The sequence below is a fragment of the Platalea leucorodia genome, assembly GCF_965183815.1.
Source record: "Platalea leucorodia genome assembly, chromosome: 1".
Classification (NCBI taxonomy): Eukaryota; Metazoa; Chordata; class Aves; order Pelecaniformes; family Threskiornithidae; genus Platalea; species Platalea leucorodia.
In genome coordinates, this window is record NC_138823.1 from 146,187,583 (window position 1) to 146,213,256 (window position 25,674).

Consider the following 25,674-nt stretch of genomic DNA (forward strand, 5'->3'; position numbering starts at 1 on the left):
AAGCAATACTGTTATATAGGTTAGAGTGTAGCACACTACAAATTAATCTCTTCAAGAAGAAGCGGGATTTTATAATCTGCAGGAATGTTCAACACACACTTTTCAGAAGAGATATTAAAGTGGGAAAAGGGTAATGGAGGTCAAGTGGAATAAAAAGCAGGTGGGGAAATTACAGGACTAGGAAAATGGGTTGATCTATTAACCATTCTTTTTGAGACCCAGGGTTCTTTTTTTAAAGTAGTAACGCTTTCTTTTAAAAAAAGTTAAAAATATTTTGGTAGAGTGGAGCAGTGTGCCAGCTAAACCGCAGTGTAACATCAGGGGTTTTAAAACTGTATTTTACACATATGAATTTCCTTCTCCCTTCATTATCAGATGCAAGTAAGGTTTGTCAGGAATGGTATTTCCACGGGGAGGGGGCCCAATATCCACAGCTCACACAGGGCTATTCCAGTGTGGTACCAGTCCTGAAGAACTGTTGCATTGCTTTACCAGGCTCCAAGATCAGTGAGACAGCCCAGAAATACAATGCCCAGAGGGTTCTCTGAAACACAGTATCTGCTCAGGCTTTCTCGTTATCCTTCCTCCCCGCCCGCTCCCCATTTTGACGGCTGTTTTAGTTATTTGTTAGATTCCGGCAAAAATAGGAGTTGCAACTACTTGGAAAATCTGCAGATTATTTGCTACCATGGGTGTACAGCCCAAATGAGAATAAATCAAGCTTAAAAGCCTGTAAAGCAAAGAGATGTGGAGGTGTAAAAAACAATTACAGCTTGCGCCCAATTGGGCTCTGTAATTTGTTGCACTAATGAAACATTTCTTTTAAGTGGAAAACCTTTGAAGAATACTAATATAATAATTAATATTCAGGTTACCTAGGGAACCTGAGACTTGACTCTACTGAGTGTAGCTAGAAGATCCTTTGCAGAGGAAGCTACCCAGCACAGAATTTTTCTGGAGCTTTAAGAATGACACTTCCAGGCAGCTGTGAGATTATCTCCCCTCCCTTTCCAAGTCTGTACCAATCCTCTCTTATCACCAAGAAATCTGAGGACTTGCTTTGTCTAAAACAAGTTAGAGCTGACGTAAACCTGAAAAGGGAGGAAGAATTCTGGCGGGCTTAGAAACAAAGGGATAATGTGGAGATGCTAGATGATTGTAAAGCCATAAAGAACAAGAGAAATAAAAAAGAACAAGAGAAGCACAGATGAATTTCATAAAGGAAAGGTCTGAATAAAAAATACTTAAATAGTTCTCTATATGTCAGTAGCAGTAAACACTGGAGACTTTCCCTAAATCACTGTTAGTAGGATGCCATTTACACCACTTCTGGTGTAGGTACATCACCCTTGCTAGTATCTATTGTGAAGTTAGATGAAACCTCTTTAGCAATGGCTGACAAACACTAATGAGGGGCACAATAAATCTGAACTAGATTGCAAGAGCAATGAACCAAGTGCTTGCACTTGCTCCTCTGAGGGCAGCCTAAATCTGGCAGTGCTGATGTCAGCATTACAGATACTGAAATAAGTGAAGGGCCAGGAGACTGGCTCCCTGACAGAGGCTGGACCAAAATCAACCAGAGAAGAGTGACTGTGGATATGGGAGGTATTAAAGAGAACGTCATGGCTTGTACTTGCCTCATGATTCTTCTTGATTTTGAGAAACGCATGGGTAAACATCACGTAGCTGTCAAGAGCCACTGACCACTGCCAGATAGCAATCTAGCCAAGTGCATGTGAGCATGCACAGCAGAGCAGCTTTAGAGGAAGCCATTTGGAAAAGGGCAGCTCTCTAACAACAAATCAGTTTGCACAGCTGCATGGCAAAGCTCAGCTAGGTAGTAGAGGGTCAACCTGGAATCCTGCACTCTGCTTTTTGTACAATGGGTTGGGAAAAACACTATGGTTTGTGCCACGCATGGCTGCCAGCTGTAACCCTTTTGCCAAATACAAAGACAAGTATTTCTTTCCTGCATTGCACTTCTAATTCATATTCTTTTATTTGGCCTGGATCTGCTGGGAGCGCGGCTTACAAAGAGAATCGATGCATACTCATTGGCACACAGTGCTGTCTTCTAGGAACGTAAGAGTTACTGGCTCAGATCACATACTCATTCACTCCACTACCAGTATGATGGTAGCCAACAGCAAAAGCTGCAAAGGAAAACACATGAAAGCTTCTTTGAGAAATTCACTGCCCCATGGGAAGCTGCTTTTGAACCTTATTAATTAGAGGTTAGTTTATGCCCTGAAGCACAAGACATTAAATCCCTTATAAATATGCATGCCTGTTCTTCAGAACTTCAGGATAATACAGAGATGTCATACAATTGACACCACGCCTGAGAAGCATGTAAGTGTTCACTCCATTTAACAGATGGGCAAACAGGGAAAGAAATCAAGCAGCTTCTCTGCAGTCTAGTCAGCAGGCAGACTTCTGGTGGCACTGGCAGGTGAATAATATGGCACAGGCAGCTTCGAGCTCTCCTCCTGAAGGTGGCCAGCTGTATTACCCAATTCCTGCTGCACAGCCCCTCTGAGATTAATTTCCTCTTCTGCAAAATGGGTGTGTTTATCTATCTCCTGACTTAATGAGATTTTTAGAACTGAATAATATTTGTATTACACAATTATTATGCATTACTGACACTAGGCAAAGTTAGAAAAAAAGGAAGATATGTACTGCCGAGGGATTATTAATTCATTTATTTGACCACATTTCTAGATGTCAATGCATCATTTCTCAGCTACGGTGTCCTTGCAAAGCTAGTTCCAGGCTCTTGTGCTTAAGTCTGGGAGTGCTGCAAGCATGAAGTGTATACAGATTTAGTCAGTAAATTTTATACTGAATTTGGTTTTCTCTTTTTTAAATCTTTTTTTTTTTTTAAGCCTCCACAGGCCAACTGCTAAGAGCCTTGAAAGTCTCCAGTATGGTCTGGGAGCAAGGACAACTGTAAAACTTTAACGTCCTGTTTCCAGAAAACAACAGCGAGAAGAGGAGTTTGAGAGAATGGAAAAAGAAAACGACTGCTGCAAAAGCACACATCTTTTGTAAAATAATAATCTGCAATGTCCTAAACAAAAGTACCAGTCCTTGGTCATATCAATGGACTTTCTGGATGATATCAAAGCAGATCAAATTTCATAGGGACAGAATAATATATAGTACTGTCAGCAGAATTGCAGCATGGGTTGTATACATATGAACTAGCTAATACTCTAGCTAGTTTGGATGTTAAAAAGCAATGAAACCATAACAGTGCATCCCCTGAATGTAAATTAAGTGACAAGAGTTTGTCCAGCCTGTGCTGAACCATAGGTTTCAAAAGAATTTTTTTGCTTGGTGTTTGAGCTAAGTTAAAGCTAGCAAGGTCATCTCAATGTACGTACAGTCCACATTTTCCAAGTGGCCTAGTGTACCCCACAGTTTTCACTTTTGAATATTTTCAGCCTGATCATTGATTGTATAACCCACCTTGACTACTTATGGCCCACACTCCTTGCTGGAAGGCAAAGACAGCAAGAGGAACAGTAAGCATCTTGTACTTAAAGTCCAACAGTCTCAAATGATGGTTTAGATAGGGGGTGTCATGTTTGATTCCCATAGGCCTAGAAGATGTAGAAGAAGTTGGCCCAGTGGAAGGGAGAATGCAGAAGCAATAAATGAAGAAGTCAAGCTGGACAAGGAGTGGTTACTCTGCCACTGACTCGTACACCTAGCACAGCAGAAATGGCAAATTTCTGGTAAGTGGTGCCTGGTCTGTTCAGAATGAAGATAAGTTAAAAAAAGATTGGAAAACAAAACCCCTAAATGTAGCAGGGTGAAGAGCAGATGAGAGCAGCTTCACCTCTTGTCAACTCTGTACAAGACACCTGCCTGTTCTGAAACAGAATGGGCTGCTTCTACAGCTCCTTAGCATGCTCTGATATCTCTGTGCACAGCTAAAGCCTGCCTGAGTTAATTGAAAGTTTCTTAAACCTTAACTTTGTGTATTCTCCTATCTCAGCTTTGGGAAACACCATTAGTCAGTTATGATACACAGCAATTTATGTTGCACAAAAAGCTTTACCCTCCCCAAACTACTTCTTCCAAGGGTATCATGCTGAGCATGTGGATATTGAGTTTTCAATGCTAGTTAACTCCAAAGAGTTGGAAGGTAGGTCAGTGTATTTATTTTTAATGATCATGACAGAATCTTTAATTCTGATCCATGTAATAATGTAATCCAAGAGAATATTTTCCCCTGGAGAAAATAGGGTTGGCATAGTGAAGCTGTTCTCTAAAGCCAGCATGATGCATTTCCAAATGAGAGTGGAAGCTTTTCAGGGATCACTGTCCCTACAGAGCGTGTACTTATGTGCCATCCCAAACAACGACAGATGTAATCACGTGCTTACATGCTCAGGGGCCATAACATGCAGCGTCAAAACTAATGAGCGCCTTGGGCACTTCTGTAATAGAAGCAATAGTCTCGAGGTAAGAAACACACTGCTTCATTACACAGTCTTTTACCAGAGTGCCGGTTCAGATGGACAAAATCACATTACTGATTTTTTTTTTAATACTGTAGGTTTTGTGTCAGGAATATTTTAATCTATTCTACTTAAGCTAGTTAACTATTCATTATAGTGGAGACAGGTAAAATCACTTCATTCGCGTAGCTCTTTTATCCTACTCAGTTTGCACAGTTCAATTCAAATAAGCAAGAGCCCCAGCATCAAAAGATTAATAGAACTGTATAGCTATGAATGCAGTCTAAAAGCAATACAAAATTATCTTTTCAAAAGGGAAGATTTAAATTTATAGCTTTTTAGATGAATCTAGGGTAAACAGTTTTTCTAAATGAGACAATGAAAATTACCTGAATTTTGTAGATTCTTCTGGTCTCCTTATCCAGGTGCAGTTCTGCAGTTTTGTGACTATGTGAAGATAATAATCTTCTGAATATCTAAAAAAGGCAACAACAACAAACACTAGAATATATATGTATGTATATTTAGAAACAGTCTCTAAAACATTCAAATGATGCATGTATTAATAATAATGCGCATGGTGCATATATAATAGATTGCTTTTAGAACTCGGTGACCTATTTTATTTTTGTAATTTGTAACAGTACTATCCTCATTTAATTAGCATGACCTATTAAACATTTCTTCTTAATAGTGATGTCCTAATGAACTCTTCTTTTCAGAAACTTTCAAAAGCACACTGGTTTCAAACTTAAATATTTGACCATAAATATCTTAAAGTTATTAGAAATCATCTCAAGTGCAAAAGTCCAAAATAATGCAAAAAATCTCTTTCTTGTATTTGGTGTTTGAAACTTCAAAAATGTTTTGAAATGTAGCTTTTGCAAGCCAAGATGACACATTACACTTCTTATGCCTTGTCTTTCATTTACCTTATAGAGTCCCCAAAACTCAATTCAATCATCTAAGACCATAGACCAATATTTACAGATGTAAGTTTTCCTTCAAATTATCTCTTAAATAAAACAATCTGTTGTTTTACATCAACCAGCACTGTCGTTACATTGGTACATGAAACCAAAGAGCTTTCTGCTCCTTTTAAACCCTTCCAAGAGATTTAAGTTTGTCCATATGTGAAATACTGCGGAACATGTAAGTGAAAAGAATGGAGACATTTCTTCCCTTATAAGTTCAATGTTAATACTTCTCCTATTTCTGCTTGGATCCTAATACAGGTTTTTTAAAAACTATGACTTACAAGGAGGACTGGGGGAATGGGAAGAAGAGATGATATGGATGCCGTGACTACAGATTCTGTGGGACTCATGTCTCCAGAAAAGATCTACCTTGTATTATTTTAGCAAAAATGGCTTAGCGTTGGCCCCAAACCAAATGATTGTGAGTTTATTTAAGCTGGAACTTAGAAGTGTGTATTTTGAACAGTTTTACAAGAGTTGGGATGGCAAGAAACCTCACTTGTTTTTTAATGGAGCATGAGAATTTATAAAAAGGAACATAAAAAAGGCTGTGGTGGCTTGCAACAGCAGAGGTCAACAACCTGAAAGCTTCCTTCTCTTTCTGTATTCAACATGCTTTTAGTACCACAGCTTTACGGCAAACATTTGAAAAAACAGTTGCCTTTATTTGTTCGCTTCATAAAAGTACTGCAACTGCTAAAGCTAACTTGTTTATCTACCCCTGAGTAAAATCATGTCCCATTTCCACATGGAAAAAGAAATGAAACTTTTTAGATGAGTTCTGCATTAGAATTGATCTTTGGCTCAAGCTTGACCCTGTGACAACATGTACAATTCTCATCCTCCAGACTGAGCAAACTCTTAAAGGCACTAAATGATTGTGACTAAACTGATTTTACTGAGCCCTTGCACAACTCAAGAGAGCAGAAATGAACGGGCAGAAGGGGGAGAAGAGCCAAACTAGCTCCATTGCAGCTGTAGCTGATCTGACCTGGTGCAGTACATTCTTCCTCCTTCCAGTCCAACTCCAAATCTGTTCTCTCCCTTGTGCCACTGCCGGTACTTACTTCACTCCACCTCTGTTTTGTTTTTGCCAGCTTTTGCACTTGTCAAATGCCTTCATAGGCCACTTTAATTCACTACCACGACAAAAAAGTAACTCAGAAAGAAAAAAAAATGCATATACATTTTCTTCTTCTTTAGTGTGTTAAAGCAGATCAGGAAAGATTCCATCAAACACCACAGTCAGTATAAGCAAGGAGCGATGGGAGCAGAGAAACTGGGAACAAGGCCTTCCTATTTTGGCAGCTGCCTGCTGGTACGTTGTATTAGCAGCTTTGGAACTGCAGCCAGAGAAAATAGAACTACTTTCTTGCCGAAGCTGCTACCTAAATTGGCTCACTGTGGGGTCAGACAAGTGTCAGTACCAGCACAGGGCAGGACAGGGAATGCATGTGCGGGGAGGATGGGATAGAAGCACAGGACTGAAATAGCCTATGCTGATGTTGAATCGCTCATCTAGTTTTATTCCTTAAGGCTAAACAATAAATAACTCCCAGATGCTGGAATTTATGGAAAAATTCAAAAAAATAACAGGATAACAGAGCATGAAAAGTTACTTAAGCTATCATTATCTAGGAGAAAAAAATATAGAAAAAGCAAATTCTAGCCTAAAGACATTGATAAGATGAAGATCAGATTCAGAAATGGAAAGAAAAATTACCATCAGCTTAGAAAGAAATCGCATGGACTGACAAGTTATTAGCAAGTTACAGGGAAACATATGGTAAGGAGAAAAATCAAAGCATCATCCATAATGCTAGTTCTGAGGCCTCATGAGAAACACAGGCACTCACTGTCAGAAACTGTAAGGACCTTCTTATACATGTAACAGAAGCTGCACCTAGGGTAAAAACACCAATTACAATGCGAGAACATTGCTGCCTTTCCACTGCTCTCTACTGGGTGGAATCACTCTTGCTTGGAGGTGTCTAAGCTCACCAGTCCTTACAAGGCACACCACCACCTCTGGTCTACCTGTGCACCCCGTTTTGCTCCTCGTGTGACTTACAAAGACAGTATGGACTGTCAGAACTCATCTTTGCCAGTGCTGGCACAGCACCACAAGTGGCAGAGACAACCCAGCAGCATGTCCTGGGGGACAGGAGGTCCCGACTGCGGCAGCTCTGCAAGGCGGCCACCACATCTGCTCACAACGATATAAGGCTTCCATGAAATGAACTCTACTTGAATACAGACAATATTCCCATAGATTAATTTTTTTTAAAGATTCAAAGTGCAGCTCTGGGATTTGCTGCAGCTGGATTTACAGCCCAGAAAGCTTTGTTTTCCTCTCAGAAAGCCTATTTTAGCATTTCCTGCTTTAAAGGAGCCTTGGGGACTCACTCCTCCAATGGAATCAGTCCAGAAGCCCATCGGAATATCATCTCATGGCTATGCTGTAACCCAGACACTCCTCTTCTCCACTGTTCCATTTTAAAGAGCTGGGACAATACATATATTTCCACTGGTACCCAGGAGCTTACAGCACATATTCACTGATGCTAAAAGGGTTTTATTATTAAGATAAAAAAGCTCATGTAAATTGAACTATAAAAATACATGGACAAGACAATAATTACAGTGCTGAAAATAGTGAATGAAACACGTTTCATCCTGTTTTTGTCTGACACCTGCACCACAACCATTATAATAACTTGCTGTTGTAGGAAACTCACTTATACTGTATGAGCCTTGCTGACAAGTAACACCTGGAAGGGTTTTTTTGCCTATAGTACTTGTCAGGTACGCAGTGACCTTCTATGTTAACTGCAGTGGCTAAGGTGGAATTACTATGCACAGTCGAGGCACTGACAAAGTATAAGTATCTTCTAATTTTTGGCAGATATCTAAAGGACAACAGCAAGGACAGAAGTGTTGAGATAGTAGGGAGACAATAGGTAAAATGTCAGAACAGAGAGACAGATGCAGCCCCACTGGTTACTTGCTAAAACTAAACACCTCCTTGAAAAAAAGCTATTTTAATTAGAAAGAAAATTGAGCAGCAGGAGTGAAAAAATGAGATATTCCTACTTGGCAGCTTATGTTCAAGGGAGAAACAAATAAAAAGAAAAACAGCAGCAGGAAATGCAAGAGAAAAGGAGGATCCCTTTTGCCTTTGGACACTTTAATACTACCAAAACAACTATCAGTTTTTAAAGCCCTCAGGAGAGTGTGCACAGGGCTTGCTCTAGAATAGAAATGGAAAACTGCCAGCAAAACTCAGCATTTCAGGCTCTTTATCACCACCAGCACATACCTGCTATAATAATAACTTCCCACTTACATAGCATTTTTTACTATCAAATCATTTGACAAGCTTTAAACTAGTAATTTTCTTCTCTTTCTGCCAACTCAAGAGGCAAGAGTGTCCAGAATGTCCCTCAAAGTCTAGAACTGCAATACAAAGCATTTATATACCTTGCCTGTGGGTCACACCTTGGAAAAGCAACAAAGACCCCTGCAGCTCCTCTCAGTGAAGGGCAATGAGTTGCAATATTCATGGCACAAAGCAATCCCTTGCTTCTTTGTTCCAAGCATCAGTTTCTCTTCCTACCTGCCCAATTCATCTTCTGCCTCGTTAAATAGTGCAGCTCCTTTCTCTTTAGCCACAGAATAAAGGTCTCACAACTCCTAAAGCTTCTCCTACAATCTCAGCTCCAAAATGTTCTAGATATGAAAAGTGTGTCTGCATTCCTGCAGCCTGCACAACTTCGTAACACACAGGATAAATAACAGGATTTATATTGCTATAACTGGATTTTGGAGGCAATACAGTGACTGGTTGTCCTTCTCTTGTTGTTAATCACTCAATTCTTCAGTCAACTCTTTGACCTCTGCCAGCCTCTGTTTCAGCTCTCACTAGCAGTGCATCAGTAAGATAGTGGTCTACCACCTTTCAAAAGAGTAAAAACTCCAATGATAGTGTTGCTGATGAGGTGGAATATCGATGGGAGAAGAGGTTATAGAGGACAAAAAAAAAAAAAAAAAGGAAGAATTAAAAGAGTAAAGACAGAATGCTGGGAATATGGTGACTTAAAAATAGGTGAAAGATCCTAAAACGCAATTAGAAAGGGAGGAGGGGGCAGAAAAGACAGGAGAAGTTTTAAAATCATGATTTCATGTTGTTTCTCTGTTAAGGAAAAATTGACTTCTCCAGTCCTTTGAATGGGGAAAGGCACGTAATTATTTTTAGCAGAGCTTTTGTTTCTCATTCCATTTCTCTTCTCTTCACAAATGGAGGCGGGGGAAAAAAAAAAAACCCAACCTTACAATTTTGAAGACACCAAGGCATATAATCAATTTTAAGCTGGAACTCAGTCCTAATGGGAAGCGTTTCTTATTTACAATGTTTTATTTATTGGTGCATCCATATAGGGAAAATATTACACATCAAAAGCAATGGGGTGCTTCTCCCATTTTCACTTTAGCAAATGGCAAGGAATTTGAGCAGGGCTAATATGAAGTATTTTTTTCCATGTCAGGAAAAGGCAGAACAGCAAGTTGAAACCCAAAATTAATTTGGGGTGTTTTTTCAATGTATCTAAAATTGAATAATTAGTTTCCTGTGGACTAGTTATTATAATGAGTGCAATTAATTAGCAAGTTTTTATACTAGTACGTTTCTATACTTACTCTAGTGAATACGCTGAAAAGAATCCACTATCTGAGGTTGCTCATAGCAGGACTGTTCACCAATCAGGAAAAAGACACTCAAGAATGAAATTATACCTCACAGATTGTGTTCTACCTTTTTGTGACTATCTTGGAATAAAATGTTCCTAACTGGCAGGGAGAAATCTTGTTGACTTATATTGTGAAAATAAAAAAAAAAAAAATCCAACCTTGAATAAGTCTAATACACATGAAAGAAAAAATGCAGGCAAACATTGGTTGAACAATTTCAGTTTCCTATTGCATAGCTCCACATTAATATCATCGAGAATTATGTAAAAGGGACAATCTTTTACCCTTCTATTTAAAACAAACAAAGCAGAAAGCACAGCAAATACCTACCTTTTCTTCTTGATAGATGATGACAAAATGTTGTCCTGAATTGCCTTACATTTTGAAGCTTGTTCAAACTGGTAAATTCCATTTTTATTGACAGTTGTTCTGTTTAAGGGGGGGGGGGGGGGGGGAGAAAAAGCAACAAACTTTAAAAGAGAGACCATATTCTGACAACGCTGTCACATTTACTTTGCTATGACAGTAAGATTAATAACAGTTGATTTAGCTGAAAACATTACCAAAGAAATCTTATTGACTTCTATTGTGAAGCTCTTGTACAAAAGGGGAGTTTTCTGCTCGTGACTATAAAATATTTGATTCTTTAAAGCAACCCTGTTTCATAGTCTGAATTATATTTTCTGCTTTACACTGTAATCAGAAAATGTAATTTAAAAAAAAGAATTGAAATGGGAAGCCTCTTGAACATTATGTTTTGAAGATATTTAAAACATTCACCAGTAAAATATTTAGCAGATGTGATTTCCTAAAGTTGTTGATGACATGCAATATTCAGAGCCAACATAATATATACAGGAAACACCACAGGTGAAGTGGATCTTTTTACTTGGCCCTTAACTTATTGACTTGAGCTTAATATTTCCTCCCTTGTTTATTCTTTATGTACACAGTGAGAATAAATATTTGTAAAAGGAACCAAGGCATGTGCCAGATAGATAGTGATCTTTAATTCCTGTTGTCTTATTTTCACCAAATTCCTGTGTGGTTCTCTTGCTCTGGCAGTTCTGGTAGAAGATTGAGCTGTAAATGAGTAAATGACTGAGATACCAAGGTCTTATTCTATTCACTTCAGTTAACCCTGTATCTAGGTTCAATCTCATACAATCACCCTCTCTCATCATCAACCTGCTGTGTGTATTGTCATTTATCATGAAGTTTTTTTCCTCCAGCATTTTTATTTTGCTTGCTCCTCATCACCTTCCCCTCTCCCCCCTCCCCTGCCACTCCATTCCTTTTGGGGTCACTACTTATGGAGCACGTGGACACTGCAACCTATTTGTCCAAACCAGAAGAACTAGCAATACAGAAGACAGATGCTGTGTCATTCACTCCTGGGTGTGAGCTGCAGCAGTGAACAGAACCTGTGCTGTTCTTAGAAACACAAAACAACCAAGCCATCTCTGTACAGAGGCACTCAACACAAAGAGAAAGGGTCTTCCTGCTTTGTACACAATGTGCTCTGCTTCTGAACCATCATTCCTTTTACTAACAAGGACCAAAACTCCATTGCCTTTACCTGTTAAAATACGGAGACCACTTATCAACAAGATTTCTGACAAGCTGATTTTGAAGCTCTTACTTGGGAAAGATGCCATTTCAAGTCACAGAATCACAGAGTGGCTGAGAAAGAAAAGGGAAGCCCTTTAAAAACAAAACAGACTCAACCCCAAACAGCTATCAGAGTGGGAAAATGGATGAACATACAATGGATGAAAAAAGGATGGGGGGGAGGGGGCAGTAAACAGATGGAAAAAGAAAATATAGTGCTGTGAATTATACCACAACATAAAGATACGCCCAGGGCTGAAAGGCCAATCCTCCAGACATCCTACAAAATCAACTGGAAACAACTGAAAGAATGTCAGGTGAGATTTTCAAAAGAGCTCAGAACTGGACCGTCTGGCAGCACTGAAAGCAACAAGAATTTCACCCCTGATTTCAGCAAGAGTTAAGTCCACGCTGAACTTAAGGAAAAATCCCACTCATTGGCTTTATTCACTCTGTGCCCACCAGAACTAGTTGTTGCACTTTTTCTATGGCTTCCTGCTCTTGTCTGCCTGAAGCAGCGCAGGACCTCTGAACCCTGTTCCAGCTGAGCATCTCCAGCTAAAAAGGATAACTTCTGCATGCAAAACTGCACATTTATATCCTTCTACCAAACGGGCACTGAACAACACTATTCAGATTGTGAATACCTTCTGTCTTAATCTCTCCCTTGAAAAGACTAATTTATATTTGAATCTCATAGTCTATTACTTCAATACTATTAAAACCCCATAATCCGTACTTGCCTAGGAAGGATGCTCTTAACTGCTCTCTTTGACACTATTTCAAATGAATCAGATGATAAGAATATAGTGATGCTTTTAAGGTTCACAACACCTTGATTAGTAAGGCAATACACAATTTAAATGCCTGGTGAAATGGACTATAAAAATGGTTTTATCAAACCATAGGATTAAGAATTTGTCCTGTAACATTAATCACAGTAACTGAAAGAGACTGATCCTACTATCCTTGTTCAAGTTCCCATGGAGGTTTTGCTTATCTAAGGAATGCTAAATCAGGTCTTTAAGACAAGCTGCATTTTGAAATTATTTGGAAGACCTTCTGGTGCATTCACCAGAGTTATACATAACATCAGATACTTTTTATTTATAAAATTCATAAACCGCATGACACATAACATGACAAGCAACATTCAGAGTCTCACGGTGGGTAAAGTGAAAAGAATAAGGTACTTACACTAAAATGATGTTACAATAGTACACGATAGACAGAATGACAGAGCAGTTTCACTTGGACCAAGTAAACAGAAAGAGGCTGAGAAACCTTTCAACACTGTCAGAACATAAATGTGTCCTGGCAGCAGCTTTCAGCTGAACACCTATTCATTTAGACAGAACTAATACATGAGGCACATGTTAGAAATGCGCTCCTAAAATATGTCTGCATGCATCACTTGGGAATGAAGGAAAAAAATACTGAGAGCGCAGTAAAATTAGTGAAGTGGCCACCAGTCCTGACTAATCTAAACTGTAGCAAATTATTTGTGCAATATACTAAGCTACTGTTCATAATCGTGGTAATAGTCTGTCTCTTCTTCCCCTTCTGCCTGCCAGAATGCAATATTTTGACAGGAGACAGAATGTACAGGTCTCTGTAGCATAGTTAATTAAGTATAGTTGTTTATTCCCTAGGCCTGCATAAAGATCTGCTGCCGAGAGAGGAATTGGAGAAAACACGACTACGGAACACTGTATTAATACTAACTTGTTTACTTGTAGCTCCTTAATCACTTCCTCCCAGTGTTCAATTACCCCAACAGCCTCTACACTGTCCTTGCCTTGGACAGGCGAAGACAGAGAGTAAGTTAGGGAAATAGTAAGTGAATGACTTAAAATTGGCAACACAGAGTAACAGAGTAGTGGTGGTCAGTTCTTCAGGGTACTGCTGCCTTGTTATTACTTGTATATAAAGTATATATAAATTGTGCTTAAGAAAACTCTTTTCACTTCCCTTGTAGGAGCTGGCATTATTTATCTGCTATATATTTTTCCCGCTATATATATTAAAAGGAACTAGAATTTCTGCCCAAGCTTAACATAGCACACCCTGGGCCTCATAACAAAGAAAAGACTACCTAGCTCCTCTTATTATTGTCACCTTCCCCTGATGAGCACTAGCAGTACTGAGCCCTCTATTTTGCAATTAATGCTGTGACTTCACAAACAAATATGCCAGCATAAACACAGGTGGGAAAGGAGGGAGGACCACGTGTCCAAAGGTGGGACAAGTGCAAGACTACTTCTTTTGGTTGTACTGCTGGCTCAAGCAAGTTTAAGCTGTACTTGCAGTTACAGCTTAAAAACTGAGAGGATGGTATGAGGCATAGACATGAGGATTTGCCAGAGAACCATAGTATTGCGGTGTAAATGATACTGGTTCCATGAATAAATTTGGGGACTACTAGAGAAATCTTATTAACAATGGCCCTTTTTTTTTATAGGAAGCGCTACTAACAGGCACAGTAGGCTGTGAAATAAACCCAAGACAAAAACTGGAGGTCACACTATAGAGGCAGTCACATTGTTCGAGTGGATGAGGGATAGGCTGTGGATGTTGTCCACCTGGACTTTAGTAAAGCCTTTGACACTGTTCCCCACAACATTCTCCTGGAGAAACTGGTGGCTCATGGCTTGGACAGGTGTACTCTTTGCTGGGTAAAAAAATGGCTGGAAGGCTGGGCCCAAAGAGTTGTGGTGAATGGAGTTAAATGTGCAGGAGTGTTGATCTGCTGGAGGGTAGGAAGGCTGTACAGAGGGATCTGGACAGGCTGGATCGATGGGCTGAGGCCAACTGTATGAGGTTCAACAAGGGTCAGTGCCAGGTCCTGCACTTGGGTCACAACAGCCCCATGCAACGCTACAGGCTTGGGGAAGAGTGGCTGGAGAGCTGCCTGGCTGAAAAGGACCTGGGGGTGTTGGTCAACAGCCAGCTGAATGTGAGCCAGCAGTGTGCCCAGGTGGCCAAGAGGGCCAATAGCATCCTGGCTTGTATCAGGAATAGTATGGCCAGCAGGACCAGGGAAGTGATTGTCCCTTTGTACTCGGCACTGGTGAGGCCGCACCTCAAATATTGTGTTCAGTTTTGGGCCCCTCACTACAAGAAGCACGTTAAGGTATTAGAGCGTGTCCAAAGAAGGGCAACAAAGTTGGTGAAAGGTCTAGAGAATAAGTCTTATGAGGAGCGGCTGAGGGAGCTGGGGTTGTTTAGTTTGGAGAAAAGGAGGCTGAGGGGAGACCTCATCGCTCTCTACAGTTGTGTACCTGAAAGGAGGTTGTAGCGAAGTGGGGGTCGGTCTCTTCTCCCAAGTAGCAAGTAATAGGACAAGAGGAAACAGCCTCAAGTTGCACCAAGGGAGGTTTAGGTTGGATATTAGGAAAAATTTCTTCACTGAAAGGGTAGTCAGGCACTGGAACAGGCTGCCCAGGGAAGTGGTTGAGTCTCCATCCCTGGAGGTATTTAAAAGATGGGTAGATGTGGTGCTCGAGGACATGGTTTAGTGATGGACTTGGCAGTGCTAGGTTAACGGTTGGACTTGATGATCTTAAGGGCCTTTTCCAACCTTAACGATTCTATGATTCTATGATCTAACACTTAACAAGAAAAAGTGGTAAGAAATGTCCTGTAAGAGACAAACCGCATCTTCAAGGTTATTTACTAAGACACAGATCTTCAGAGAACTTTAGGTGCCTGGTCACCATCTAATTAAACATTGCTATGCATAATAGCTGCCTAAATATCTATGACAGTCTGAACCAATCCCCTGCTTTTCATCCATTCATCCTTCAGTTTCATCCTTTTAAAAGAATTACTCAAAGTAAAAGAACAGATTAGCTTTCAATATTGCGAGGCAACAGAATAATAGGGCCTTAGAGATTCTTCAGGAGATGTCTGGTTACAAATATGCCTCCAGCAGCAAAGGAAATCACAATAAGAAGAAAGATTAGCTTGCATTTCTGAAGATTGTCTAGATAACTTATACTTGGAGTTCAAGAAGGATAGTGCCCAAGTTTTATTTCTTTTTCCTTTCCTGGATCCTCCCACCAAAGTCGGTGAGAAAATCTTAGCTTTCCAGAAAAATGCGTCAAACTGATGAAGAGATCAGAGTCTAACCTAACATCCATGCACATCCTCTTACTCTTACGCAGGAAAGGACATTGCTGTCAGCAACACAGCAATGCTATTCAAACCGTCAGGGTACTTTAGGAGAACCATACTTTGGGAAGTCTGGACCAACAGATTGTTCCTAGTTTTATGCATCAACATACTGACATAGCCTCATCTGACTCAAAAATTCACTAACCCCCGTACAATCTATTTCAACAAGGGACTCTTCTGTCCTTTTGCTATACTCATGAATACTGCAGCAAAACCCCACTGCAAACTGGAATCCAATTCCTATTGACCAGACCATCCACCTCCATCACTGAGGGACTGGTCTGAATCTCCTGAATGAGTCCAGATGCTCTCTGGATCAAATCTCTCCAGCATGGCCCTCCGCCAGGCCCAGTCCAGCTGCTGCCTGGATCAAACCCCTCTAGCATGGCTCCCTGCCCAGTTCAGCTGCTCTCTGGATTAAGTAACAGCTCCTGGTCAGTCCAGCAGCTCCCTCTCCTTCCTCATATGCCAAACATGCACCACAAACTCCCGTCAGGCCAACTTACTGAGCGTAGTCACTCAGGTGAGAAAGAAAATCCTCTCTTGAATTCAGCCAGCAAGCCATCCCTCCGAAGACACTACAGTTATAGCAGCTAGAGTGAAATGAAACTTTTTTTGATGAATGATCTACTTGTCACACTTTTGCAGTCACTTAGTCACTAAGAAATACAATTTCAGGTTTATCAAAACCAGCTCCAAATTGGTGCCAAAATCCTCCAAGCAGATTAAGGAAAAAACATGTATTTAAAATCTCACGCTCACTTGCCTTATTACAGAGATTAAAACCTGACCCATACATGCCATGGATTTTCAGCCCTCTTCGGTATGTGTTTCTTCCACTTTCTTTGCTCCAGTTGTGAGTGTACTAACAGCAGATGGGAAGTAGCTAGACTCTGTTCTCTGAAGTGCTCTCTGCCAGCATTTCTAGTCAATTTGACTCCATGGTTTAGCACACAGAGCTGAGTGGCAGGAGATTGCAGCTCAGAAACTAGCAGGGAAAATGAAGAATATGAGAAGACAGGGCAGGGGGGAACCACAGATATAGCACAAAACAGAGTGGAGAGGAGAACAGAGCGACAGCTACAAAAACCAACGCAGAACAGAGTACACACTGCAAAACCAATAAATTGTAAGGAGTAGAAAAGAAGGAAAAAAAAGCAGAAAGGGAAAAAATGAGCACAGGAAAGAGAAGCAGGCTAGAAGCACATGATAGCAGTTAGAATTCTGCAAATGTTCCTGGTTCCTTTTGTTTCACTCTAATTTTTAAAGATGTTATAAACTTACGGCTTGTGAAAGTTCTAAATTTTGAGGCAATGAGCACATGAGTCTCTCATCGGAAACGCGTAAGAAACCTACTGTTAGGTTACACTGCAATGGTTGCTACAACTAATGTCACTTGCATTCACTTAGGGAAAGCGTATGTTGTTTCAGCCTCAAGTTCAGCTAGACTGGGTGAAATGGCAGCCTCAGTAAGGTTAACTGCATTGTCGCCATTGACTTCAGTATAACCAGGACTTCGCAGTACCCATTAAAGACCCAATTCACAAGTTCTTTCTAATTTTTATCATGTTTTTGACCATAATATATATTAATATACAATAATCACTGGAACTGCAATGTTAATGAGGACATACAAACTAAAAGAGAATAGCAAAAATATTTGCAAACTACTTATTACACAGTAATATCTCATGTGTGGATTACACCACCCTCTTCTGCACTATTAGTTTTCCTACAGCGTGTGAAGACTCAAGAGCACAAAAACACAGTCATTAATATTGAAGCCTGCATGTAAGACATGACTTGTTTCACAGCTAATTTCGCCAACTGTTCTCATATTAAACTTCACAGTATAAAATAACAGGCTGTAAAGCAAAGATCTACACTGATCTAAAAGATCACGACACGGGATCAAGCGAAAGGGCTCCCACAAAGTAAGACGCTACACAGTATGAAAAAGGCTTCATATGTCTGGCCTTCATCCTATGGATTTTGAAGGAGAAATCTGTATTTTCAACTACATACACATTACAAAAATGATAACAATATTACCCAGCTCCAGCTCCACCTTCCTGGGAAGAAGAATAAAAGATACCTGGAACATGCCATTCTGCAAGCACTTTTTGCATTGTATGTTAACAAAACTGCTATACGCAACATTTCATTGGGCTCAAAACCAACGGCAGAGTGACAGCCGTCATTAAGAGGGCCTACGAGCAAATAATTTATTGCAGCTAAAGTGAATTTTGATTTCCTCAGACTAATAAGTCTCCAACGCTCTCCCCGATTAAGCTGCCAAAACAAAAGGAAGAATGGATTGGAGTGAAGGCAGATTTCTGCTTCTGCAGAGCCCTCCGCCCGGACGCGCACCGCCCGCACCCGCGGGCGGGCAGCCCGTACCTGTTCTCGCTCGGAGGAAGGGACGGCAGGGGCGACCTGAGGGCTCGCACCACTTTCGGCGTGACAGCAGCTGCCCCCGCCTCCTCCTCCCAGCCCCTGCCAAGCAAGACGGGAAAACAAAGTTGTCAAAACCAGCGATTAAACATCACCAGGCGTGAGCGGCGCCGCTCTCCTCCCCACCGCTCGTCCCCACGCCGCGAACACCCGCGCCGAGCCCAGCCCGCGCCGGGGGGCCACCGCGCGGGGCTGCGCCGCGCCCCCCTCCCGGCGGAGGGCGGCGGGGGGCTCGCCACGTCCCGCTCCTTCCTCCCCAGCCGACTGCAGGCTCTCCCGCCCGCAGCCCCACCGCGGCGGGCGAGGCCCCCCAGCCGCCCTACCTGGCCCGGAGGGGCTGCTGGCCGCCCAGGCGCAGGAGGCAGCCGCCGAGCAGCAGGCTGCCCAGCGCCGCGGCCAAGGCGATGACAGCCCGCATGGTGCGCTCGGCAGCGGCGCCCGCCGCGGCTACGGCCGCCCCATAGTATTTAAGGGAGGCTGCGGGGAGGGGGAGGCGGCCATGGCAGCCACAGGGTCTCTCCGCTCCGCCCCTCGCCCGTTCCGGCGGCCGCAGCCCTGCGCCGCCGCTAGCAGCCCCCCTCCCGCCGCGGCCGCTGCTCGGGGCCCTGCCCGCCGCGGCGGCAGCGGCTGGCGGCCCCGCTGAGGGGCCGGGCGGGGGCAGGCCGGGCTTCCCGCCAAACTTTCCCCTCCGGCGAGCGGCGCGGCGCTGCCCGGGCGGGCTCCCGGGGGGCGGCCCGGCGGGGGGCGGGGGGCTTCCCCCTCCCGGCTGCCGCCTCGGCTTCCCCGCTGGCTCCCGGGGCGGCGGGGACGGCTGGGCGCTGCGAGCTGCCGCGGCGTGAGGGCAGGACCCGGCAGCCTGCCCTGCCCCGCGGCTGCTGCAGCGCGCTCGCTGCTGCTTCGGTAGCTCTTCCTCTTGTTTATAAATAACACTCAATGTGTTGTTTGTTTTGTGTGTGTTTTATAAAATGTATTTGCAGTGGTTTTGGTAAGAAAGTGTTTCTGTAGTAAGTTTGTGTCTTTTTGCCTAATTGTGTAGTTAGTGTTGTTTTCACAAGGCCAGCCATTGCTATGAGAAACCTAGTAAGGTGACAAGGTGCTATTAATTAGGCCCCCTCTATTAAGACAGTGGGTAGTGGAGATGCTGTGCCTTACAGCAGCCTTTCAGTCCTGAGCCAGCTGGCTGACACCTTCTTTTTGCAGATTCCTCCCTATCCTTCCTGCTTTCTGTATCTGCAAGCATCCCCCTAGGCCTTGGAGCTGCTGTGCTTATGCTTTCAAACAATGGCTGGAAAGCCTCAAAATAAGAGCTCTGCTGCAGCTATATAAATGAAGTAACAAGAGACTTGATGTTGTGACTGGTAAGTGGTTAGACGCGATGATAAGAAGCAGTGTGCCTACTGTCCATCAGAGGAGCAGCACAGCACCAGCTGTGATGGGGTATGCCAGGAAATATCTAATTATTTTTATTTTTAGGGCATTTGTTAGGTCCGGGGTGAGCAGTGCTGTGGGTGCTGGTGGGAGGGAGCTACAGCAGTTGTGGGCTGGTGTTGCCAAGGAGTAGCAGGTGTTGGGCTGGCTCAGCGCGCTGTACCCCTGTGAGCACAGCTCACTTGTCCTCTTGGCTTTGATGTACTTGGTCGTACTAGAGAAACAAAGATAGTGTTAGGACTTATGAAGTCCTGAATAAGTTTGCTGTTTTGAGGGTGTCATGAATCATGAAAATCTTGAACAGGAAGGTGTGTCATCGCTATTTCTAAAAAACTTACTTCAGCTTCAGGCCTATCCGATAAATGCAGATTAACATTGTGTATGAACATGTAGGGGCCAACAGTCAAGCTTTTCAAGGTACGTATATGTTCACTGGTTAGCAAGTATTAGAAATTTCAATCCCTCTGTTACCTCTGTAAAACTTGAAGGCTCCTGCTTATGTTAGTGGATATTACCAACTATTTCATAATATCCACTAAATACTCTATGTAAAACAATAAATCTTTCATTTTAGAAAGTCTAGTGGTATTCTATTTCAGCTCTGAATGAAAGAAGACTAAGAATTACAGTCCAGAAAACTACTTGGTTTTTTCCCTCACTGTTATTTCCCTCTGCAATACAGTTTTCCCATGAGTCCTGAAGTATCACTGTCAGCTAATCCATGGGAAACTTAGTGATGTCAGTGAGGACACAGTATTTCAAGTTAGTGGTTTACTGCCAACACCAGTCTATAATATCAGTAGAGCTTTTTTTTTTTCCCCAGGATCAGAAGGTTAATCTTTGTGTCATATTAAAGTTCTTGCAAAGAAAATGGGGAAAATTAAAAGCAATACCTGTTTAAATTGGACTTGGCACTTGTGTTTACCAACAACTTTACAAATGCTTATTGATTGATTGTAACAATATCTCTAGGTGTTACCAGCCTTAATTTCCTGACAGAGCAGCTTAGCAGAGAGGTTAAGTGACCTAACTGAAGTGTGAGATGAGAATCAATGGTAAATCATGATTCAAATTTAGGAATGCTGGATTCAAAGACCAAGTTTCTCTTGCATCATGTTGCCATGACAGAAGCAATGGTGTCAGGTAATATAATGTAGAGGGTCAAAATGATAAAGGCACAGGTGCCAAAGATGCCACACAGGAAAAGACAAAGACTGAAGAGTGTACACTGAGTCTGTGTCCCATCCCATTCTCCTCCTCACAGCTGGAAGCTGCTGCATCTTGGCAGCATCCCCCAGCCTCTGATTCCCATTAGCTTCTGAAGTCAGTGGGAACTGATAATTGCTGGCTTGCACAGAAGGAAGAGATCACTAATCAGCCAGGTGGTGTCATGATGACTTTGTTGCTGAGTTCCTACAACCCTACTTAGCTGCTAATTTGGAAAAGTAAAATGTAGCCTTGGGTATCATCTGTGAACGGCTGCTGCCCCCCAGGTCGACAGGATTGCATCTCAAAAGGAGTCTGGTGGTGGTGCCTGTAGGGCTGCTGGTCACATGGAGCTAGCTTAGCTGCTTTATTTCCAGCAGCTAAATCATATTAAGAAGCAATTAATGTTCATTAAATGCTTTCCTAATGCTGCTTTCTCATCTAAGCAATGGCTGTCACAGGGATATTAGTTATTGCAAATAGGAGGGGATATTACTGGCACAATTAGGAAGAAGAGAAAGGTACTAAACATATTCAGTGAAACTGGAGTCCCATGTTGTGGCAAAGCATGAGGGTCCCCAGAGTGAGGTGTTGGTGCAAGACTACTGTTTGATGACTACACTAAAAATATCCAATGTGAGTGCTTTCAGCAAAAAACCTCAAACCCACAAAAACAAAACACGTCTCAAACTGGGAGAAAGTCATTGGTTCACTGAGTTGCGCAACTTTTTAGCTTATTTCCATATACAGTTCTGGGCAACGTGGTTTAAATAATGATAAACAGCAAGAACCGAGGTGCTGTCTTTCAAATTCCAGGACATCAAATTGTCCAGACCACTTCACAAAAGAAAAATGGCAAAAACCAATGCACTCCTGTACCCTAGTAAAAAAAAAAAAAAAAGTTAAACCCAAACCCAACAATCGCCTTGTGTGGCTGTTGCTGCTATGCTTTTTCAGTCTCGCCTTGATGTTTTTCACTGTTTTTTCAGGACAGGATTTTGTGTCCTATAATGTAACAAATTGGGCTTTATTAAAATAATAACCTAATAACCAAATTCAGGCAGCAAATGGTCTGTTGAGGTCTACATAAAACCAGCTGAAGTATTAGGTGTTATGTGTACCTCAGTTTTGAGATGTTGATCAGGTGTGCCAGTGACGACTTGTCCTGTAAGGCACTGCTCACTCTCCAGAGAAGGCCAAGGTGAAAAAAGTTGGGGCACATGGAGAAGTCCGCAAGAGGCTGAGCATCTCGTAAGATGTCACACTTATAGTAGGGCTTGCCTCTTGTGCACAAAATTAGTGATTTTTCACTGTTGTAAACTGGCTATGGTTTTTACGTATCAGAGTAATGTGTTGTGTGTGCTTCACCAGATTCTTCTAGTTTAACTTCTCCTCTTTAGCAATCGTGATCCTGCCCCATGGCAGATAAACTTTCATTGCCAAAAATGCATCTTGTAGCATAAGCAAACTTGAGGCCAGTAACTACTGAAAATCAGTGCTGTAGTGCCAGCTGCTGTGCAAGGCTTCATCCAATTAAGGGCACCGCGGGCTTTGAAATGCCCATGATTGTAGTGCAGTCCGGTGTGTACGCTCTTCCTAAGGAAGCTGGTGGGGGGAAGAGGATCTGAATTCTAATTAGACACAAAGGAGGATTTTAATGCAGAAACCCTGAAAACTTGCAAGCTGTTAACCTGAAGGGAGAGAGATTTATTTTTTTTCTGTTCTCTCTTCTTCCTAAATGCTGCCAGCGTGACTTCTTAACATGACACCATAAGAAAGGCCATATTGGGTCAGACTAGCACAGCCTGTTCTTCAGGCGGTGCCCAGTAGCAGGCTCCTAGGGAAGAACTGTGCACTGATCCGTCCATAGGATCCTTTCTCAGCTTCCAGCAATCAACGGCTCAGGGACTTTCTGAACCGGAGCTATCCGTGTGTTTAGTCGCCTTTCATGGATTTTTCTTCCGTAATTGTGTCTAATTGCTTTTTGAAACCATGTGAACTTTTGGCATCAACAGCGGCTTGTGTCAGTGATTTCCATCCAAGCTGAAATCCTTCCCATTACAATTAGCCCAGGAACAATTTGCTAAGAAGAATCTCTGTTGTTATTTGGAAACTCTGATCTCCTATGCTAAAGGACATGAAGCGGTAAGTATTCTTTTGCAAAGACTTTTACTACACATTGCACAGATCGGCGCTGCTGTTAATACAAATTCACAGCATCCATTGCTAGAATTCAGAGTGAGTTATTACAGAGCATACTGTGAATGCAAATTAAAAACAATGCACAACACTCAACCAAATCCTAATGGACCAATGGCACAATGTCAAATACATCAGGAGCAAAGACTTCTAATATTATTATTAAAACCCTAAGCAAACAAACAAAGCAAGTAAATCAGCACAGACTAAAACTGTTTGAGCAACATTTACTTGTCATAGATCAGTATGCAGACTGATGGTACAGCTCCCAGTGGTTCTTAAAATGCCTGCGTGGCTGAAGGGGGAATATGCCTCCAGGGATGTCACATAATGGAAGGGTTCTCATCAGGCGCTGTGGTCAATGGTTGAGGTAATTACATCAAGCTAAACAGTTCTTTCCATCAGTGAGTGCGGCACAGTGCGTCCAGCTGCTTATCTGTGGAAAAATCCAATTTGGGATCACGTGTTCACTGAAGTGTGCGTGTAAAATAATCAGCAATAGAAATGAGGGGCCATAGTGGAGTTCGGAGTCGTCCTTAATGATACAAATGATGGGCTGTGGTGGTCAGTCAGTATCGTTTGTGCTTATGGAAGATGAGAGCCACAATTTAGGAAAATAAATAAGTGCATGATGTAAGCAAATAGCAGGGATTACCTGGGAGAAGAAGCAAGAGGGATAGCTGTATAAGAGCCTGATCTTGGGATGGGAAGATTACCTATTGAGTTTGATCCTGGATGGTGGCCTGACAGCCCAGCTCCAAACTGGCTTCTTGGGATCACAGTGCACTGAAAAAAGCTAAAGCCCATTTTTTTTGGCATTCTTACCTTTCCTTTGTTGAAATTCACAGAGAGTACAGTACATGAAAAAATAAGGAAGCATCATATGCTCATGTGTCAGGATAGACTACTTCATCGGTACCGAAGAAAACAACAGAAGTCATACAGAGCACCATAAACTGATGGATTTGAGGGGTTTGGAGGAAGGAAGACAGGACCTCTGTCTTTAAAAGGAGAAAAAGCCATTAACCCCATTAGATAGAGTTAAAAATGTAACTGCCCAGATTGCAGCCTAAACCTGTTCTCATGTAACACTGATGCTCCCAGTCTCTTCTGCAATAAGAACTGTTGAATACTCCATAGAAACATATCTGCTGTGAATCCCTTACTTTCCATGTTGCATCATCAGGTACTTCTTAAGCTGTTTGCAGCGTTGTGAAGATAATGCTGGTAGGGCTATGGCACAGGTGAGGTAAGGGAGGTGCCAAATGGGTGCGGGTGTGCCCAAGCCCCCCTGCCTGCAGCAGCTGTGCCCGAGAGAGGGACGCGGGGATCCGCAGTGGGGGCAGCCGGACAGGGCTTGTGGCTGTGGGATGCCCTGCTGAGAAGAGGGGATCACCTGGAGGAGAACCCGTGTCCCAGAGGTCATAGGGCTGTGTAGGAAATTAATCGTGAGGGTGCTTGGGAGCCAGGGAGCCAGCTCAGCGAGGTCCTTTAGCTCAGACGCGGCTTTAAGCACATGAATATTTCTGTTAAACTGAGGCCAGTCTTGTGCTTCTGGTGAAGCGCCTGCCAGAGCCCTCTGAAAGCTCAGTGTGTCTCTGCAATGAAACATCAGTGTTTACACAGGGCAGGGGACATATCCGTGCAGTGACGGGGAAGAGCAAGACAGTTACTGAACCTTCAGCACACCCTGGGAAGAGAAATGATGTAAGAAAATAAGCCATGCAAAAAAATACCTCTTGGCATCAGGGTAGCCTTACTGTTTCAGGATCCTTAGTGAAACCAAGGGAAAAAAACTCTAGAAAATTCTTTATTTCTGTTTGTCTAGTAACATCTTGAGCCATTTATAAACTGGAATTGAAAACCTTTACCTCCAAACAGAAATAAGTCCAGGCTACTTCAAGATCCAGCAAGATATACAGGCATTTGGGAAGGCTTACTGTAAACTGGGGTTGTCTCAAATGTCTTTTTTTTTCCTCCATTTTGAAGTAATTTTTCTGTCTGAATGATACTGGTTGTAGACCGGAGTCCAAAATGGGCCAATACATGGTGGGATTCACGCCGACATCCGAGAGCGCCAGCTCAGCCGGCGCAGGAGCATCGCTGTCCTGCTGGGGTGGGGAAGGCGGCAGGGGGAGCGGGACTGGGGTCGGCCCTGGCAGCCGCGGGGCAGCACAGCCCCTCTCCGGCGTCAGGAGCAGGCAAGAACCCTCGGATGGCCTGTGCCGAGGCCAGGGGCTGCGAAAGGCGGCAGGCAGGAGCCAAGGGAGGGAGCCAGGACCTTTCCCCTCTCGCAGCAGAACATCGCTTGGGCTCAGTGGTCTGTCTCTGTCCTCTAAACACATAGTGCTAGGTACAGGACTCCATCCCCAAAGTGAGGTCCTTCGGTATGTAAATATAAT

General features: G+C 42.6%; 1 protein-coding gene across 1 annotated transcript in view; it reads right to left on the reverse strand.

Annotated features, from left to right (window-relative positions):
* ST8SIA6 (ST8 alpha-N-acetyl-neuraminide alpha-2,8-sialyltransferase 6) overlaps positions 1–18,857 on the reverse strand; it is a gene marked incomplete at its 5' end in the record, with an annotated part of 37,511 nt that extends 18,654 nt beyond the window's left edge. Inside the window, 4 exons of the mRNA XM_082310742.1 lie at positions 4,865–4,951; positions 10,529–10,627; positions 18,386–18,481; positions 18,763–18,857. Coding sequence (XP_082166868.1) covers positions 4,865–4,951; positions 10,529–10,627; positions 18,386–18,481; positions 18,763–18,857 — 377 coding nt within the window. The remainder of the gene's footprint in view (positions 1–4,864; positions 4,952–10,528; positions 10,628–18,385; positions 18,482–18,762) is intronic.
* Positions 18,858–25,674: the final 6,817 nt, after the last annotated feature.